Here is a 21,086-nt window from a genome sequence, read left to right as displayed (position 1 = left end):
TTGCTATAGTGATGTATTTTGTTAACACCAGTGAAGTAAAAACATGGTTACAGTGATGTGTTTTAGGGTCAGAGTGATGTTTCTTTGATTTTTTGTTATAGTAATGTATTTTGTTAACAACAGTGAAGTAGACAATTACCAATTACCCAATCGAAAACTATACACAAACAAGCTCCCACTGCTTTAATTTGGATCACACCACAAATCATCTCATCATCCACTCCACAATCAGTCTCTGTTCCACACATCACTCTAAGCATGTACTTACTTCACTGATGTTAACAAAATAGATCACTATAAGAAAATATCACATACACTTCACTCTAACCGTGAAACACTTCACTCTAACTATGTATTTATTTCACCGATGTTAACAAAATAGATCACTATAAGAAAATAGCACTGATTTTGTATTCTCCATACACAAATTTCTTTTGAGTGAAAGAAAACTTGGAGTGAAAATAATAGAGATGAAATATAAACAATCACCATCTATTTCCCCAATCAAATCAATTCCTATAAAATTCCTATAACAATTCCTATAATATTTCTCTTGAATAACATATCGACAAAATTGATGCTCGATACGAGAGCATCAATTCATGGGAACTCATGTCCGGCCTCGACGCTGATCGTATTGCCCAGTCCCCGGCGATTAAAAGCAATCTTCGTCGCATTTGCTGAGCGACGAGAGTGATTCCGCGGGCGTTGCGGCGGCGGCGGAGTGGACATTTCCATCTCAGTGAACTAAATCCTTCTTCCACTGCACAGCTGCAAAGCTAAATCTATAGAATCTAAATTCATGAATCCGTTCGCAAAATTAGAACATGAAATCTGATTGAATAAAATTAGGCGAATGACATGGAATCAGAAGTTGAAACAGGAGCAGAATTAAAAGATCTGCAGCACTGCTCATTTCCGTAGATATAAGAAGATATGATGCGAAAGATCATCAATTCATCAATTCAGCGTCTTCACAGAGGATTTTCAGCCAAATCCGCAGCTTCTCGTGATCTCGATGGAGAAAAGAGACGATATTTGGGCACGCCGACGATTGATTTCAGTTGCATACACTGCTCAGATGATGTTGTCCGCTTGTTTCGCGAGATGATTTAGTATAAAAACATCTGAACAAATTTCAATCGATTTAGTGTAGATCTTATAATTGTTAGATAGATTCTCCTACAAGCCTATTTTACTTCGATTTATTGAGCATCAAAATGTGAAGAAATGTCGAAATTGAGGGGAATTAGTGATCCTCTTTCGTGAGAGAAGGGGAGAGAGTGTGTTTGTGTGTTAGGGTGAATGGTGTGTGTATGTGAAAATATGAGAATAAAGTTGATTTCCTAAAATATGACCTTAACACACCCATATATATATATATATATATATATATAGGAAGATGATCAAAATAAGTATGTGTTTAAATCCAGAAATGCAGACCAAATCTTGGCCCTAGGATTAGATGATCTAATGGTCAATAATTAACCAAAAACACGGAAGGTCATAATTAAACAATTTTAGGTCATATTATAATATTTGGGTTTAATGTCATGCTAAGATCGTTTTAGGTCATGCTTTGTTAGCATGACCTAAAAATTACCTAATTATGACCTAAAAGTGCCCTAATTATGATATTGTTCTGCGTTTCTGTATTTAAATCTAGTTTTGCATAGATCAAAACCCTATATATATATATATATATATATAGGGGTGCATTATAATGATAACCCCAATTTTCGTAATAACCCTATAACTACATCTGGACCACACATTTTTAAAATCACGCGGTCAAACTTAGATTTACTTCATAAAAAAAGCGCGGGGGTAAATATGTCATTTCGCTCATGATAAAATTTACGTATCCAAATTTCGCTCATTTAATTTCTGAATTTCGCTCATTTTATCAGTCAGTCAAAATTATCATTTTATCAACTCAGAGTATCATTCTATCCGGCAAAACTATCATTCTATGCAATAAACCTAACATATATCATTTTATCATTTTATGAGTCAGTCAAAAGTATCATTTTATCAACTCAGAGTATCATTCTATCCGGAAAAACTATCATTCTATGCAATAAACCTAACATATATCATTTTATCATTTTATCAGTCAGTCAAAAGTATCATTTTATCAACTCAGAGTATCATTCTATCCGGCAAAACTATCATTCTATCCGGCAAAACTATCATTCTATTCAATAAACCTAACATATATCATTTTATCATTTTACGTTATATTTGGCGAAATTCAGAAATTAAATGAGGAAAATGACATATTTACCCCCGCGCTTTTTTTTATGAAGTAAATCTAAGTTTGAATCTAGACCGCGTGATTTTAAAAATGTGTGGTCCAGATTTGGTTATAGGGTTATTACATGATTTAGGGGTTATCATGTGATCACAACTCTCTCTCTCTCTCTCTCTCTATATATATATATAGGGGTGCATTATAATGATAACCCCAATTTCCGTAATAACCCTATAACTAAATCTGGACCACACATTTTTAAAATCACGCGGTCTAGATTCAAACTTAGATTTACTTCATAAAAAAAAACGCGGGGGTAAATATGTCATTTCTCTCATGATAAAATTTACGTATCCAAATTTCGCTCATTTAATTTCTGAATTTCGCTCATTTTATCAGTCAGTCAAAAGTATCATTTTATCAACTCAGAGTATCATTCTATCGGGCAAAACTATCATTCTATGCAATAAACCTAACATATATCATTTTATCATTTTATCAGTCAGTCAAAAGTATCATTTTATCAACTCAGAGTATCATTCTATCCGGCAAAACTATCATTCTATGAAATAAACCTATCATTTTATCACAAAGCAGTAAACGTATCATTTTATCAACTCATAGTATCATTTTTATAAGATTACTGTCATTTTATCCGCTTAGATTATCATTTTATAAGGTAAAAGTATCATTTTATTAAGCGAAAAAGGTCATTTTATACACCAAAAATACATATCATTCTATCGGCTGAAAGTATGATTCTACCCGGTAAAACTATCATTCTATCGGCTGAAAGTATCATTCTATCCGGCAAAACTATCATTTTATCAGTTTTATGTCATTTTGTCACGTTAAAGTATCATTTTATCAGCTTATATGCAATTTCTTCAGCTAAACTATCATTTTTATAAGGTTACTGTCATTTTATCCGCTTAGATTATCATTTTATAAGGTAAAAGTATCATTTTATTAAACAAAAATGTCATTTTATACACCAAAAATACCTATCATTCTATCGGCTGAAAGTATCATTCTACCCGGCAAAACTATCATTCTATCGGCTGAAAGTATCATTCTATCCGACAAAACTATCATTTTATCAGTTTTATGTCATTTTGTCACGTTAAAGTATCATTTTATCAGCTTATATGCAATTTCTTCAGCTAAACTATCATTTTTATAAGCTAACTGTCATTTTATCCGCTTAGATTATCATTTTATCAGGTAAAAGTATCATTTTACTAATCAAAAATGTCATTTTATACACCAAAAAGACCTATCATTCTATCCGCTAAAAGTATCATTCTACCCGGCAAAATTATCATTCTATCGGCTGAAAGTATCATTCTATCCGGCAAAACTATCATTTTATCAGTTTTATGTCATTTTGTCACGTTAAAGTATCATTTTATCAGCTTATATGCAATTTCTTCAGCTAAACTATCATTTTTATAAGCTTACTGTCATTTTATCCGCTTAGATTATCATTTTATCAGGTAAAAGTATCATTTTATTAAAACAAATGTCATTTTATACACCAAAAATACCTATCATTCTATCGGCTGAAAGTATCAATCTACCCGGCAAAACTATCATTGTATCGGCTGAAAGTATCATTCTATCCGGCAAAACTATCATTTTATCGCCAAAAGTATCATTTTATCTACTTAGAGTATCATTCTATCAAGCAAAACTATCATTTTATCAACTCAGACTATCATTTTATCGGCAAAAGTATCATTTTATCAACTCAGAGTATCATTCTATGCGGCAAAACTATCATTTTATGCATTAAACTTAACATTTATCAGCCAAAAGTATCATTTTATCTACTTTGAGTATCATTCTATCGGCAAAACTATCATTCTATGCAATAAACGTAATATAATCGGCACAATACATAATATACAAACCTACAAAGCAGTAAATGCATCATTTTATCAACTCAGAGTATCATTTTTATAAGGTTACTGTCATTTTATCAAGTAAAAGTATCATTTTATTAAACAAAAATGTCATTTTATACACCAAAAATACCTATCATTCTATCGGCTGAAAGTATCATTCTACCCGGTAAAAGTATCATTTTATCTACTCAGAGTATTATTCTATCAAGCAAAACTATCATTTTATCATCTCAGACTATCATTTTATCGGCAAAAGTATCATTTTATCAACTCAGAGTATCATTCTATGAGGCAAAACTATCATTTTATGCATTAAACCTAACATTTATAAGCCAAATGTATCATTTTATCTACTTAGAGTATCATTCTATCTGCAAAAGTATCATTTTATCAACTCAGAATATCATTCTATGAAGCAAAACTATCATTTTAAGCAGTAAACCTAAAATGTATAAGCTAAAATTAACATTTTATCAAGTGCAGCTATAATTTTATCAAGTCTAACTATCATTTTACCTTGTGAAACTATCATTTTATACCCTGAACTATCATTTTATCCCCTGAAAATGATATTTTATCAAGTGCAACAATTATTTTAGCCCCTGAAACTATATAAGCTGACACTTTAACTGATAAAATGATATTCTAAGCGGATAAAATGACAGTAACCTTATAAAATGATATATAAGCTGAAGAAATGACATATAAGCTGATAAAATGATACTTTAACGTGACAAAATGTCTTACAAGTTACTATTACAACTACAACCAATCTTTACGGGGTTCAAATTCTCTAATCATCTTTTCAACATTGATTTCCCCTTTTTTCCTATCATTCTGAAACTTCTGTTGTATCATTGAAAATGTCTGAAAAGCCTTCTTGTTAGTTTCTCCAACAAGCAATGCTTCAGTATATTAGGCACGAAGTTTTATGAAAGCCTTTGTCCCGTTCTTCGCTAAACCTGAATTCCAGTTACGAACTGGACCACCCATGTAAGTCTCCATGTGGCGCATCACATAATTTGGATGGATTTACCTTCGAAACTGAAGAAACTACGGTTTGAATGCGATCGAAGAGTTTGGAAGCGATTCGGGGTGTTTGGAAGCGATTCAAAGGATTTGAGTGTCAAAGAAATCAAATTTAGCGTCTAGTTCACGTTTCCTATCGACGCGCCAATTTGAAAACGAAATGACAATTTTGCCCTCATATATTTCTATCGGCTGCAAGTATCATTTTATCATTTTATACTTTAGAAATATGATTTTATCTTCTGCGAGTAACATTTATCATTTTATAAACTCAGAGTATCATTCTATCCGGCAAAACTATCATTTTGTCAACTCAGAGTATCATTCTATCGGCAAAAGTATCATTTTATCAACTCAGAGTATCATTCTATCGGGCAAAACTATCATTCTATGCAATAAACCTAACATATATCATTTTATCAGTCAGTCAAAAGTATCATTTTATCAACTCAGAGTATCATTCAATCCGGTAAAACTATCATTCTATGAAATAAACCTATCATTTTATCACAAAGCAGTAAACGTATCATTTTATCAACTCAAAGTATCATTTTTATAAGGTTACTGTCATTTTATCCGCTTATATTATCATTTTATAAGGTAAAAGTCTCATTTTATTAAACAAAAATGTCATTTTATACACCAAAAATACCTATCATTCTATCGGCTGAAAGTATCATTCTACCCGGCAAAACTATCATTCTATCGGCTGAAAGTATCATTCTATCCGGCAAAACTATCATTTTATCAGTTGTATGTCATTTTGTCACGTTAAAGTATCATTTTATCAGCTTATATGCAATTTCTTCAGCTAAACTATCATTTTTATAAGGTTACTGTCATTTTATCCGCTTAAATTATCATTTTATAAGATAAAAGTATCATTTTATTAAACAAAAATGTCATTTTATACACAAAAAATACCTATCATTCTATCGACTGAAAGTATCATTCTACCCGGCAAAACTATCATTCTATCGGCTGAAAGTATCATTCTATCCGACAAAACTATCATTTTATCAGTTTTATGTCATTTTGTCACGTTAAAGTATCATTTTATCAGCTTATATGCAATTTCTTCAGCTAAACTATCATTTTTATAAGGTTACTCTCATTTTATCAGCTTAGATTATCATTTTATCAGGTAAAAGTATCATTTTATTAAACAAAAATGTCATTTTATACAACAAAAATACCTATCATTATATCGGTTGAAAGTATCATTCTACCCGGCAAAACTATCATTCTATCGGCTGAAAGTATCATTCTATCCGGCAAAACTATCACTTTATCAGTTTTATGTCATTTTGTCACGTTAGAGTATCATTTTATCAGCTTATATGCAATTTCTTCAGCCAAACTATCATTTTTATAAGGTTACTGTCATTTTATCCGCTTAGATTATCATTTTATCAGGTAAAAGTATCATTTTATTAAACAAAAATGTCATTTTATACACTAAAAATACCTATCATTCTATCGGCTGAAAGTATTCTACCCGGCAAAACTATCATTCTATCGGCTGAAAGTATCATTCTATCCGGCAAAACTATCATTTTATCAGTTTTATGTCATTTTGTCACGTTAAAGTATCATTTTATCAGCTTATATGCAATTTCTTCAGCTAAACTATCATTTTTATAAGGATGCTGTCATTTTATCCGCTTAGATTATCATTTTATCAGGTAAAAGTATCATTTTATTAAACAAAAATGTCATTTTATACAACAAAAATACCTATCATTCTATCGGCTGAAAGTATCATTCTACCCGGCAAAACTATCATTCTATCGGCTGAAAGTATCATTCTATCCGGCAAAACTATCACTTTATGCAGTAAACCTAACATTTATAAGCTAAAAGTATCATTTTATCAACTCAGAATATCATTCTATCCGGAAAAACTATCATTCTATGCAATTAACCTAACATATATCATTTTATCAGTCAATCAAAAGTATCATTTTATCAACTCAGAGTATCATTCTATCCGGCAAAACTATCATTTTATGCAATAAACCTAACATATATCATTTTATCAGTCAGTCAAAAGTATCATTTTATCAACTCAGAGTATCATTCTATCCTGCAAAACTATCATTCTATGCAATAAACCTATTATTCTATGCAATAAACCAAAAACTATCAACTCAGAATATCATTGTATCCGGCAAAACTATCATTTTATGATGCAAAACTAAAATTTATAAGCCAAAACTATCATCTTAACACAAAAACGGCAATACATAATTTAATTAAATAAGAATTTCAGTACATCAGAAACATAAACCAATCGACAGTTAATATTCATCAAAAATCAAATTCAATTCATGAATCAAAACAATCAATAAAATAAAATATGAACACAATCAATAAGCTAAATAATAGATAATGATTGTTACCTTCGTTATTTGCTACGTTCTCCATCGAAGCAAATTCTAACAGCTATTGAACAGATAATCAATGAAAATCTGGAGATTATTGAATAATGAACCAAATCGGAAGGAAATCTGGAGTCTATTGAAATAATCGGAAGGAAATCTCTATGGAAATAATCGGAAGGAAATCTGGAGTCTATGGAAATAATCGGAAGGAAATCTGGAGATTATGGAAATCTGAAACCAAATCGCGGAGAATAGGAAAGAATCGAACTGAGAAAGAGAGAAAGAATGGAGCGAAATTCAGAAATTTAAATGAGCGAAATGACATATTTACCCCGGCGCCTTTTTTTTATGAAGTAAATCTAAGTTTGAATCTAGACCGGGTGATTTTAAAAACGTGTGGTCTAGATTTGGTTATAGGGTTATTACGTGATTTAGGGGTTATCATATGATCACAACTCTATATATATAGAACCATTCTTAAACGTAGAACAAATGCCAAACGGAGGTCGTTAGATCTTTTAATCCAATGGTGTTGATTTGCACAGCAACTTCCCATTACAACCAAAACTATTATTAATGGATGAATGCAGAGAAGTGAAAAAATAAAGCATGCATGGACTCTTCTTCGTTTCATTCATTCTTCCATCAACATGTGAGTTTTTCACATGTTGAGTCCGGAATGTCGTGAAAACATAGTCTAATATGTATGATTTTTAATCTTGACCGTCATTTTTTCCTCATCCAATGAATAAAATATGTAGAGTTCTAGGTTCTACACTTAAGAATGGTTCTATCTTTAACACAACCCTATATATGTAGGAATAGAGTTGTGATCAATGTCGAACCAATTTTAAAGACCGAACTAGAGACCAAATCTGGGCCATTAGATCTAGTTTTTTTTATGAGATGTGCTGCTGTGTAAATTTTTCGGTCTTCATTACAAGCCCATTTTACTTCATTGTATAGGTTTATTACTTCATTCCGTACGTAATACCTTGAAACTACAACATGTTTTTACTTTCTTCCAGTAGGTTTTGAAATGATTCAACATATGTTTAATTTGAATTCATTGACCTGAGTTTTTACTTTATTTACAATAAAAAATGCAATTTATTCAAGTGCGTTTATTAGTTCATTCAAAAACGTTATTACTTCATTGGATAAGATTTTTACTTCATTCCAGTAGGACTTCAAATACTTCTACACATACTTCATTCCAATAATTTATTACATCATTCCATGTGTTTATTACACCATATCAGTGTTGTGGACGTGGTGATAGATATTGTAGAGAGAAAGAACGGCACGCGATGGCGAAACCGCATTTACGTACTGGAATGAAGTAATAATCCTACTGGAATGAAGTAAAAACCTACTGGAATGAAGTAAAAACCTACTGGAATGAAGTTAAATCTTCGTATCATGTTAGTATGACTTATTTACCTTCGGTTGAATTAAAATAGGCTCGTGATGAAGGCGAAAATAATTGATAAATTTGTGTCTCTCATCCATAAAAAACTAGATCTAAAAACCCTAATTTAGTATGGTTAGGTGGTTCGGTCTTTAAGAGTGGATTTGTGAATAATGAGACTCTAGAGGAATATATATATATATATATATATATATATATAGAGAGAGAGAGAGATGTGATCAAATGCAAACTCGCATCTTACGTACAAACTCCAAACTGCAATCACACGCCATCTTTGATACTAATCTGCGGTTGGGAAGGGTTTACTAAGTCAATGTCACCGGGTAGTTCATTTTATGGCACCGGGGGTGTATATGGAAATCCTTTTGCATCAGCAATTTTATACACGCTTATTTTACTCCAATCTGGTATATTCAATTATTTGTAACTGTGATGACTCCCTAATTTATCTCCATTCTCCCAAACTACCATTAGTATCATTTCATATATTAATTATTCACCATTGCAATATTAACTTCAATCTCCCGTTGATAGTCATAGCCAAATTTTCTTCGACGTGCGTTTTAGTGTTCTTCTCCCGCCCAAGGGCAACGTCCTCGCTTGTGTTGAAATGGAAATGTCTAACATAGATCAAGGTAGATTCTCTATCGCAATGTTATATCTGTAGCTATGGCCGCTGACATTTCATGATGACATTCTTGGTGATGCTTCCCTATCGGTGTATAGTTGCAGTTAGATTCTGAGATGACAAACCTTGATGACATTCTCGGTGATGCTGAGTTTTCTGTACTTTTTTGTTTAAGAATTGTTGAATATATAGTATAGAAGTTGTTGTTCTTGACTAAAGAAGACATCGTATGTAGATTATATTATGCATAGTCATTAGGTTATATTCCGAAATGTGTTTGAATGTGTTTTCGAAACGTAGACTTTGTGTAAGTTTATTTAATTTTTTATGCTTGTTCTGATGTTGTATACATTAGCTGTCAGCAATGCGTTTTGTCTGCTATAGTGTGCGACGATATTTTGCCAATTGGGCCGTTGACATTCAGTTATGACATTATTCGATGATGATTCTCTATCGTGTGTGCAGCTGCAGTTATTCCAGATTGCAGGCCCGAGCTGCAACCGTACGTTGGTCAGGTGTTTCAAACAGTAGAAGATGGAATTTCCTTTTATGAAGCATATGCCAAATACTGCCGGTTTGATACTCGAAGATTTGGACACAAATACGCATATGGTGTCAAAACCTGGCAGACCATTGTGTGCAGCAGGCAAGGTGAAAAAATGGATGCTGACGAAGACGGTAGCTCTACCAAACGTAGACGCCATTCTAGCAGATGTCAATGCAATGCGAAACTTACGATGAAGTATATAAACGATTCCGACAGTCCTCGATACGTTGTCAGCAACTTTGTAGCCCAACATAATCATGATATGGTCGATACAAAGCACGTCAGATACATGAAATCCAACCGTAACCTTGGGGATATCCATTATAAATTCCTGCAGGACTGCATAAAAGCCAACATTGGACCTACACAGACTTTCAATTTATTGAAAGAGTTCCTAGGTGGCTATGATGCTGTGGGTTGCACTGTTACTGATTTACGGAACGGCAAACGCGACATATTGCAAGAAATGAAAGGCGCTGATGTCCAGATGATTTTAAATCAAATGGAGGAGAAGAAGAAAACCAGTGACGGTTTCCATTACAAATTCCAGCAAGGTAGTGACGGAAAGTTAAGTAGTCTTTTTTGGTGTGACGCTGTGTCCCGACAGAACTACAAGATGTTCGGTGACATTGTATCCTTTGATACTACGTACTCAACAAACAGGTAATCGCACGTGTACATTGTGTCTGACATTTTCTTTGTTTGTTTATAATGCTCTAAATTCAGGTGATGTGTTGAGCTGTTGGATTTCATTTTACTCACTCTCAATGCTTGCAATACTCGTTGAATAGGTATTGCATGGTGTTTGGGCCATTCACTGGAAAAGACAACCACGGATGCCCTGTTACGTTTGGTGCCGGGTTCGTTTCAAATGAGGGAGCCGACTCATTCTCTTGGTTGCTTAGTGAGTTTGTAGAATGTATGGGGTTCGCGCCCAAGTTGATAATAACTGACCAGGATTGGGGGATGAAACTTGCCATAGAACGTGTGCTAACTAGTACTAGGCATCGGTGGTGCATGTGGCACATCATGATGAAGCTTCCTGAAAAGGTACCCAAAAGAATACTTGCCAACGAAGAGTTGAAGAAGGATTTGGACTCTTGTATATGGTCTGAATTATTGGAGCCAGAGGAATTCGAAGAAACTTGGCTGACCATTATGGACCAATATGGTTTACAAAATGAATCCTGGTTCACAAATATGTTCACACAACGAGAGTATTGGATTCCAGCATATTTTAGGGATTTCCCAATGGGGTCGCTGTTGAAGACAACATCATTCTCTGAGTCCGAGAACAGCTTTTTCAAAAGGTACACAAAACCCCACTTCAATCTTGCTGACTTTGTGATGCATTACAACAGCGCGTTAGATGCTCAACGTAACCTATCAGAAATGCTCGATTTCGTTGATGCTACAAAAGTCCCCTTCCTCTCAACGGAGCTCTTATTTGAGAACCACGCAGCATATATTTATACAAATCGCATCTTTCAGCAAGTTCAAAATGAGATCGTCGAGGCTCATCAACGTTGCAGAATGACTCACTTCGAGATGGAAGATAATACTGAGATTTACACAATAACGGACAGCCTTCGAAATAAAGTTGTTGTCCGCCACGAAGTTGGCACCGAATCGTACCACTGTGATTGTAAGTTATTTTTGCGGCGTGGAATATTATGTTGCCACATTTTTTGGTTGTTCAAAAACCACGACGTGAAGGAAATACCAGATACGTATATAGGTACAAGGTGGCTGAAGACGCCATTCTTGAAATCGATCCATTGCGATCCTAGTGAGGAAGCATCGTCATCCGAATGTCTGTATTTATCCTGATTTTTTTTTTCAATTAGTTGCTTTTGTATTATGTCACCATGTTGACACAGTACTGACATAATGTTGCTGCAGTTTCACTAATTGATCGCAAGCGAGTTGTAACAGCCAAACTGCATTCACTATACTTTCGCTTAGTCCAACGAGCACAAAGCAATGACGATGACATTGTTGCATTATTCGACGGAATGGAAGAACTTAGTCAAAAACTCTTTGGGGGTACAGTACCTTCATGGTCTTCCATGGATAAAGCACAGAGGATTGAGGGTCTGTACGGGGCATCTCGACCGAGTGTTGTTAACGTGCACCCTCCCGATGTAGTGAGTACAAAGGGATCTGGCAGCAGTTCTGGAAAGCGAATTGCGTCAGCAACTGAGAAGGCCATCATACTACAGAATAAACCTAAGAGGCGATGTGCAAAGTGTCGAGAAATGGGCCATCACGATGCAAGGAATTGTGGTAGGGAGAAAGGAAAATCTAAAATGTAGGATTTTTTACTTACTTTCCGTACTCTTGCAAAGAACATCTTACAGTGAAAGAGTTAAGTTGGACGTGGTTGTGTTTTTTCCCATTTACGTTATCTTCTACTTAAATGATGCAGTGGGCAGTGGTTTACTAGTGTATATCGTACTGCTGGTATGATAGTAGTAATTAAAAGCAAGTTGTGATAAAATGTATAAGAAAAGTAATAGAAAATTCTACACTATCACCAACTTATGCAATGTCGTGTTTTTCTTAATTTTTGTAAACACCCTATGTCAACATATTTTTGACTTATGTTGTTTGCCTGGGATTAAATTCTTCAAGGTTTTCTTCCTATAATCATACCCTCCACCGAATGTCAATATCTGTGACCAAGTGAAGCACTGTCTACAACAACTTCAAATGTCTATAGGGTTAATAAATGTCAGCAATGTCAACATATTATTTTAATATGTTGTTTCTCTAACCTTTTTCTCAAGAGGGATTTTTTCCCTTTCTCAACCCCTCAAGACAGAAGGTCAATAGGTAGACCAATTATAGCTGCAACATTAACAAATGTCACCAAGGTTATTCTGTTTTGTAACATTATCAACACCAAGGTTATTCTGTTTTGTAACATTATTCTGCTCTTTCATTATTACCTCACACATTGCGTTCAGTCCTTTTGACTCGAGATAGTAGCCAAGAAAATTCCGCTGCATACAAGGCAAGGGAAAATGTAAGCTATATCATGTCATCATTGATTTATTGGCTAGCTGTAATGTTAGCGTAAATGTCATTATATAGGCGATGAAGAGTCATTTAAAACATCAAGGATTCAATATAGTGTCAACTTGTGTACTTACAAGTAGACCCAGGTCTGTCGCATATTTGCTCGCATCTGGAATACCGTTCTCAGGCACGACAATGTCTAGCACGTCCGCAATACCAGTCTTAAAGGAAAAGCACACCAAAAAGTACTGTCTATTTGAAAAGATTGGGAAAAATATCTGCACATAATTATACACTTGCTTCAATAATGAATGTCGACGACGTTGTTTTTAGAACGAATGAACAGCTTCAGACTCTAATCAATGAAGGATTACCATATCATATTTTGTGAAATCAAAATTTTCATCCATGTTGAATTGACCATCCATCTCCTCACAGAACGAATGAACAGCTTCAGACTCTAACCAAGTAGTTCTCCTTTCAACCACATTGAATGTCTGCACTCGTGACACAATGTCATTAGGCATAAAATAATACAAATTACATCGCAGTAACAGGACACTTACTGTTGGAGATGTTGTGGCAAAAAATCTCTTGGTAATCTGTGTTGTTTTTTCCTCTTCCATGTGATTCAAATACCATGCCCAAGCATCCACAACTCCAACATCAACAGCTTCATGGGGCTTCAACGTGCTGAATTTTCTTTTACTAAGTTCCACCATATCATCATCGTAGACAACATGATCCCTACATTTCAACCATACCTTATTCAAGTCAGCAACTTTTGTTAAAATAAGCCAATAATGATGTAATTTTTGGCTTACGTCCACATATAGGGAGTTGCAAGTAGGAATTGGTAACAGTCCCTCTCTTATCTAGTCCATAAAGGGCTGATGCGCGTTGACATCGATCCCTCTCTTCTCCCCGTAGGCAATCTCATTTTCCTCACTGGAGCAGGTTGTATGTCAGCAAATGTGCTCTCTTCACGATGACTCTGCATCCCCACGAACAGGAAATTTACCCATGTCAACACCCCTTGTATCTGTTTGTGTCTCAAAGGCGGCATCACCTAGCACATATACTGCTTCCACAGCAGAACAGATGGCTATATCTACTTCGTCGTGCTGCATTGGGAAAACAGAAAAGTGTACAATGTCAACAACTTATGCTGAATGTCAACAACACCATCAAACATCCACATCCAAAAGCAAATGTCAACACCCCCTACATATATGAATCATTACTAAGTTCAGCTGTTTTACATACCTCCTCATCAACATCACGCGCTATAGCCCTAACCACATCGAGTGCATTCTCCTCGTTCACAACCGTTCCTGCTTTCACAGCAGTCAGAGGCTCTCTCCCATTGTCACTACCACTCATAAAATCCCCACAGTCTCCTCCTAAGTTGGCAGCCGGCTCTCTTTCCCCTTCATGGGAAACACCTTCATCCCCACTGAATAATTCGTCAGATGGCTCCCTTAGGCCGTTCTCCGATACGTCAGCCTTCACGAAAAGTACGCTAGGATGATTGAGTGAGCAATCAATTTAAACCAAAAAAAAATCTTCAGCATTGGCTGGATTGTCGGTTCCCTCCCGACGTCCTGAATCACGGTGACAAGCATCACCATCCTACAATATACCAAATGTCACCATGCCGTTAAGAATGTCAACGACCTATTGACCTAGGAACGTATAATATATACTTAACCTGGCTGGCATCAAAGCAGAGGCTGAAGCTTGGGTATTCATCCTTGTTTTCGAGTATATCCATTTTTTCAGCAGTGTCCAACAAAAATGTTAGGGCTGACCAGTCTTCCACTGAAGTACTTTGGGCAGATTGCGTCTGTGTCATTGACTCAGCAGGGTCAACGACGTTGTCGTCCAGCCTAAATGCCCTCCTAAGGGTGTCACATGTTATTCTAAAGCTGTCCATTTTCCGTACGTCTGGAGGAGCTTGGTTCAATTCCTTGGCCAACAGCTTCAAACCATCACCAATGTGTTTGACTGCACCCCAAACACCCCTGATATACACCCATTCTTCGGAACCATCTCTGTTTTCAACAACATCTTCAGCAGCTTCTGGATGCTCCACTCCAGTTGACATCTCCACACTACCTAATTCATTCTCGTCATACTTTGAAACCACACGTCCCCGGCCGAAATCTACTTCCTTCAATTCCTCGTCCTCTCTCTCTTTTAACAATTCCGCTGTCCAACCCTTTACCCTAGGAATCGCACGTTGGACACATCTCCTACGGTGCACTACTCGATCCACGTAGAAGGCCTACAGTACATAAAAATATATAGACAATGTCAGCAACAGACCGAATTCAATAAAAGCAGTGCTCTAAGATCCAGCTACAGACACGACAACAACAAATTTATATTCACACACAAGTCCATGTCAAATAATCATCAAATAATAAACGGCATTGCTGCGATAAATGAAGGCCATACCACTAAGAAGACTAATGGGCCACTGAAAACTTTCGACCTATTGTTCTTCCACAGCTCCCGTGTCCTCAACAGATTGTCGAGCAAGTACCTACACCAATCGTGCTTCCTTATCTTTTGCAAATTACCAAGAATATCAACAATCCGAGGTCTGACATAACCACATGGTGAGGTCTCGATGAGTGCAGTCTCCATCAGCAGTAAGAATATCTTCTTAAACATTGCGCCCCCCCCCCCAGTTTCTTGTAGAACCTTCGTTTCTAGAACCTTTGTCTGCATCGCGTGCACATCAATCTCCTCTTCGAGTGGAATAGTTTCCAGGTATTTGAAGCCAGTGTTTAGATCACATCGATCAATTTTAATCCTCCCATTTGGGAAGCCAAAAACAAGTTCGACGTCTTTCGTTTCAACCACTAACTCAATGTCATTGGGCAGCAAAAGACTGCACCGTACGTGGTCAAAATGCTCCAAAAGCCAATACGCTAAGGTTCCTGGAACAGAGGTAACGTCAAAATCGAGGAGTCCTCCGAAGCCGAGCTGTCTTACAGCATTTTTCTGCCTTTCGTTCATAGACTTCAGAATGCGCCAAAAAAAACGAGTGGTTCTCTTGATCCTTAACTGAGGTCTCTTGGTTTGTACAGGGACGCCCCCCACAAATTTCCACTTCCCACTTGTCTCACCATCGGCTACAGCTTTACCTTTTGCTAGACGTCTCGATGTTACATTGCAACCATCAATAAGTTAAGTCAATGACCAAAACAAAAGATTTATGTCATAATATTTCCAAAGTCAGCAGCATATACTAGCAATGTCACCAACATCACATTTCATTGTAAGGGGAAATGTAAGCTATTCCATGTCATCCTCGATTCATTGGACAGCTGTACTGTTAGCGTTAATTTCATCATATAGGCAATGAAGATTAATATAAAGCATCATTATCAAAACCTGCCTTATGATTCAACCTTCACATTCCAGGTGAAATAGTCACCAGCCTATTATTTAAATGCCAACCAAAATATAATTTCAACGTCAAAGGCAGATTCTGTAAATGTCAACAACATTGAAAGAATTTCAATGCCTCCAACATAGAACAGACATAATTTCAGAGAACCTTGAAAGAATTTCAGTGTCAACAACATAGAATATACATAATTTTAGTGTCAACAGCAGCTACTAACAATGTCACCACAAGTTCAATGTCAGCAACAATTAAATTCAAAATAATATGAAAAATTACACAGCATTGTGATTTCAAAACCAACCCTGTAACACAAGAAAAACATAATAGGGCGGTGGTTTGCTGGGTGATTCGTGTTGATTTTTTAAAAATCAAACAAAACAACAAACTACAACCCAAAAATCTGTGTGGGGTTTTTTGTTTCTCAATAGAATGAACATAAATGGACCCTGCATGTCAATTACAAGGGGTTACTGTGGTTAATTGCACTTAAAAAATAGCCTTGAATGTCTATCATTGACATTCAAGCACGATTCATACAGCCTACGACGACAGGATGTCAACATAGCTCCGTATATCGATTTTTTATCTATATAAAACGAGCGGCGCATTCAATTGACTGAATAAAGCTACAAAAACCCAATTGCTTCAAAATTTCACCGCTGTTGAAAATTGGGGTTTTCAATGGAAACCTCACCTCCGGCCGAAGCACCAGTCGCTTGACCCGCTCGCACCCCAGAACTCATGTCAGCACGAAGCTTGGCAAACGACGACTGCGTGGAGTAGAGAGACGAAGCGTTGCAATGGAGGAAATTGGAGAGGTGCGTTGAACAGGCTTAATTGGTGAAACTGCGTGGAGTACAGAGAGGGGAGGACGTGATAAATGAGAGGGGAGGTTAACAGCCGATATTATTGGGATTCCTTAATCTAATCGGATTTTCTGTTTTCGGATTATAATTTTGGTCCCAAAAATAACCCTTAGTGACATCTTTTATAAGCTCTGTTGACATTTTTACAGACCATAAATTAGAACCGTCGATTTGATATACTTACCGGATGAGATTATAGTTTGCATAGTTTGTAGCTTAGGGAGTTTGTATATTATCACTACCCTCTATATATATATATATATATATATAAACGCGTGACATTGCCAACCTCCTTGTCTCCACCGCTCTCTAGAAAAACGGAAAAAGCTTGCTCGACCTTTTTCCCCTGAAAAACCTACTTTTTCCTTGACAAAGAATCAACCTTTTTGTATTCATATATATAAATATACTCCATATTTCTACAACACACAAAACCACATTTAATTAATTGCTCTATCTCTCTTTCTTTCTCTCTCTAATTAGAATGGGTCTGAGAGATATTGGGCACTCATTGCCACCAGGATTTAGGTTTTATCCGAGTGATGAAGAGCTGGTTTGCCATTATCTTCAAAAAAAGATTGCAAACGAACAACTTCTTAGGGGCACTTTAGTCGAAATCGATCTTCATACTTGTGAGCCATGGCAGCTACCTGGTATGTCTATCACTTCTTCATTTATTTATTTATTTTTGGCATTTTTTGGAATTTTTTCTCAGTTTTTATGTCAATTTTTAGTGTAACCAATTGCAGCTCAAACAATTGGACACTGTTGTTTAGTAATTATTGCTAAAGAATTTGCAGTCCTATTTCCGGATCTATGAGCATGTGAGAATCATTAATTTTTTTCAGGAACTTCCGAGTTGTAATTCTTTTATTTTTGGTAGTTCAAAAGATTTATTATATTGATATATTCATTGAATTTGAAGATTAAATACTTTAAACAATGGTTTTAAAGTTGATCGCTTTCCTATTTTCGTCAAGTTAATCAATTGTTAAAGGCTATTCTCTTTTTCAAGAAAAAAAAGTTCATAGACGCCGGGGGTGATCTTTCACTCTAGTTTGATGATTCTCGTTACTCTTTTAGTGGTTTTTATATTTTATATTAGAATAAATAAATCGAAAATTTTGTCATTTCTTTAAGGTAAGCTAGTGAAGAAATTAAATATTCCTTTCGGCTGTCACTATCAAAATAATATTAGGAATACAAATTTTTATTTTACTGATGCAATAAATCATGTCGGTTATAAGTTGCGTACACTTGAAAAGAAATACATATACGTATTGACATGACATACATGCGTACGTATATACATAATAATTTACTTTAATAAAGTTTGTGATTAAGCATGAATTATAGAGCTTGTAGGAGAAGCCAAGAACTGTCGATAACGACACTTATTTGTTAATTAAATGTGAGTATTGGCCTTGAGAATCTATTATATGATGATTCATAACTCTAGCTCATCACATTAAAAGAAACAATATATCATTATATATTAGGCTAATGCAGTGTACTAGGTTTCCAATTCCATGTCCCAAACATAACTAGCACGTGTTGTACTTAAATTTAATTTTAAATGTTCTTGCAAGCTCTGAGTTTTCAACAATGTGGTAATTTCCAGATATGGCGAAATTGAACTCGAAGGAGTGGTACTTCTTTAGCTTCCGTGATCGGAAATATGCAACCGGCTATAGGACCAACCGGGCCACGATCTCCGGCTACTGGAAGGCCACCGGTAAGGACCGGGCAGTGCTCGACCCGGTCAGCCGGGACATTGTGGGGATGAGAAAAACTCTAGTTTTTTACAAGAATAGGGCACCCAATGGGGTTAAAACTGGATGGATCATGCATGAATTTCGCCTTGAGAACCCTCATATGCCTCCTAAGGTTAGTATATAATTTAATTTGTTTTTATCTTTTTTATTCTATCTAAAAAATTAACTTTGATATGAGATCCTCTATTTTATACTTGATATATTCTATCCCATTTTTTGGTATTTCACTCGCGCAATGATAGTTTTTCTAATTATTTTCTTCAATAAAAAGTTCTAGCTAGCATGTGTTTTTGTTTGATTTTACAAATATCAATTAGGATTTACCAATAGCATTTAATTTCATTTCAGTATTACGATTGATTATTCTATAATTATGGTAATTTCGATTGCTTCAATTTTTATAAATGCTTGTTATGATAAAAAAAAATATTTATTATAGTATTTAATTTGAATCGTGGAAGCCACTGGGAATTTGGGATATAGAATCTGAATCGATATTAAGGGAGTATTATTACATTTACACCCAATTTTATTTTCATGTTTAACTTTAGTCTTAATAATAAACAGCGCAGGACACTGTTTGTAACTCATTTATTACTATTATTTAATGCTAGAAATATCACGTTACACAAAGCTTCTCGAATACTTGTATTTAAATATTCTATGTCCACTTTCACGGGTTAAGAAAAATGTGATTATCTTATTTTTTGCCAAAAAACTTTCACATATTTAAGTTATGTGTAACAAAATTGCTAACCGATTGATATTTTGTGGTCATCATTCACAGGAAGACTGGGTATTATGCAGAGTATTTTATAAATCAAGTAGCAACCCACAAAATTTGTATGATAATTCTACAGCTGGTGACACTTCTCCTAATTTGGCTGCATCACCAACAAGTGAACATGTCTTGCTCAATAATGATGCTCATCAAAACATTATCACCTCTTTCTATCAACCCCAAAACCCTAACCTTAACCTTAACCCTAGCACCTCCCTCGGCCTATCGCCCGTCCACTCAGAATATATGCATATGTGCCCCGATGAGCATGACAAGGATGTTGCGGCTCATCCATTGGCCTCCAATCTTAATCACAGAATGATCGAGACCAAGTGCGAGGGCGACTATGGGTTCTTGTTCGATATGAGCATAGACTACTCGAACGGTGTAGCCTCTTATCTGGAGGATGCTAGATTTGATAATGGCAGCAGCTCGGTTTTTATATGAATTATTATGTGTGTATGTATATATGTATGAATGTATGTATGTAACATTTATTTATATACTTGATTCATCTAGTGAATTGGAATAGATGTAGAAGGGGCATTAATGGATTTGTAATTAAGAATTTATGTGGTAGTTAGTATGTGATGTTTAGGTGAGGAAATATATATGAGTGAGATGTGTATGTGTTTTAGAAAAAAAGAAGTGAATTTGTTAGGTTGTAATTAAACAGAATTTGTAATTTGTTATTTGTCACTGGCTTTTGTTCGTACAATTGTTTATCAGAATTTGCCATTGATTCAATTAATGAGTGGGAGTACTTGCTTGTTTAAAACTTACTGTTGCTCCCATTTCATAGTAATATAAAATAAGAACACTGCTTAAAAATTCTATAGGTCTGTTATTTAATTCCCAGTTTTATGTATCGGATGCTCCAAATATCTAGGTGGAGCTACATAGGGAAATAGGCTATGCTCTGAGCAATTTAAACTTGTATCCATACTATTTTATATATTCATAATATAATATTATTCGGGTGCTATAACAACTGACGGTGTTGGTGGTGTGTGTCTCATGTCTTCTGATGTATAATGTTCG

The 21,086-nt window shown here is 35.3% G+C and overlaps 2 protein-coding genes and 1 long non-coding RNA gene across 3 annotated transcripts; 2 read left to right on the top strand and 1 right to left on the bottom strand.

Annotated features, from left to right (window-relative positions):
• The first annotated feature begins 9,616 nt into the window (after nt 1-9,616).
• On the top strand, nt 9,617-12,496 carry LOC121800675 (protein FAR1-RELATED SEQUENCE 5-like). The gene is made up of 4 exons (XM_042200195.1): nt 9,617-9,641; nt 10,100-10,844; nt 10,973-11,826; nt 12,084-12,496. Exons 1-4 carry the CDS (start codon nt 9,617-9,619, stop codon nt 12,494-12,496), a joined length of 2,037 nt encoding a protein of 678 aa, XP_042056129.1.
• Nucleotides 12,497-13,114: 618 nt separating this feature from the next.
• On the bottom strand, nt 13,115-13,602 carry LOC121800539. The gene is made up of 3 exons (XR_006050533.1): nt 13,577-13,602; nt 13,337-13,480; nt 13,115-13,186 (listed from the first exon to the last, which is right to left on the bottom strand). It is a non-coding gene; the product is annotated as an uncharacterized LOC121800539 (long non-coding RNA).
• Nucleotides 13,603-17,789: 4,187 nt separating this feature from the next.
• Nucleotides 17,790-20,763, top strand: LOC121797703 (NAC domain-containing protein 21/22-like). The gene is made up of 3 exons (XM_042196379.1): nt 17,790-18,142; nt 19,111-19,376; nt 20,052-20,763. The coding sequence occupies exons 1-3, from the start codon at nt 17,974-17,976 to the stop codon at nt 20,490-20,492; spliced, it is 876 nt and encodes a 291-aa protein (XP_042052313.1). The 5' UTR covers nt 17,790-17,973; the 3' UTR covers nt 20,493-20,763.
• Nucleotides 20,764-21,086: the final 323 nt, after the last annotated feature.

Source organism: Salvia splendens, chromosome 4 (genome assembly GCF_004379255.2).
Source record: "Salvia splendens isolate huo1 chromosome 4, SspV2, whole genome shotgun sequence".
NCBI lineage: Eukaryota > Viridiplantae > Streptophyta > Magnoliopsida > Lamiales > Lamiaceae > Salvia > Salvia splendens.
Note: the sequence above shows the minus strand (reverse complement) of the source record. Positions and strands in the feature narration are given on the sequence as shown.

Coding starts and splice junctions, on each gene's coding strand:
- LOC121800675 (XM_042200195.1), top strand. CDS start 9,617: ATGGAAATGTCTAACATAGATCAAG. Junction 10,845..10,972: donor ACTACGTACTCAACAAACAG/GTAATCGCACGT, acceptor CTCGTTGAATAG/GTATTGCATGGTGTTTGGGC. Junction 11,827..12,083: donor CGAATCGTACCACTGTGATT/GTAAGTTATTTT, acceptor ATGTTGCTGCAG/TTTCACTAATTGATCGCAAG.
- LOC121797703 (XM_042196379.1), top strand. CDS start 17,974: ATGGGTCTGAGAGATATTGGGCACTCATTGCCACCAGGATTTAGGTTT. Junction 18,143..19,110: donor TGAGCCATGGCAGCTACCTG/GTATGTCTATCA, acceptor GGTAATTTCCAG/ATATGGCGAAATTGAACTCG. Junction 19,377..20,051: donor ACCCTCATATGCCTCCTAAG/GTTAGTATATAA, acceptor CATCATTCACAG/GAAGACTGGGTATTATGCAG.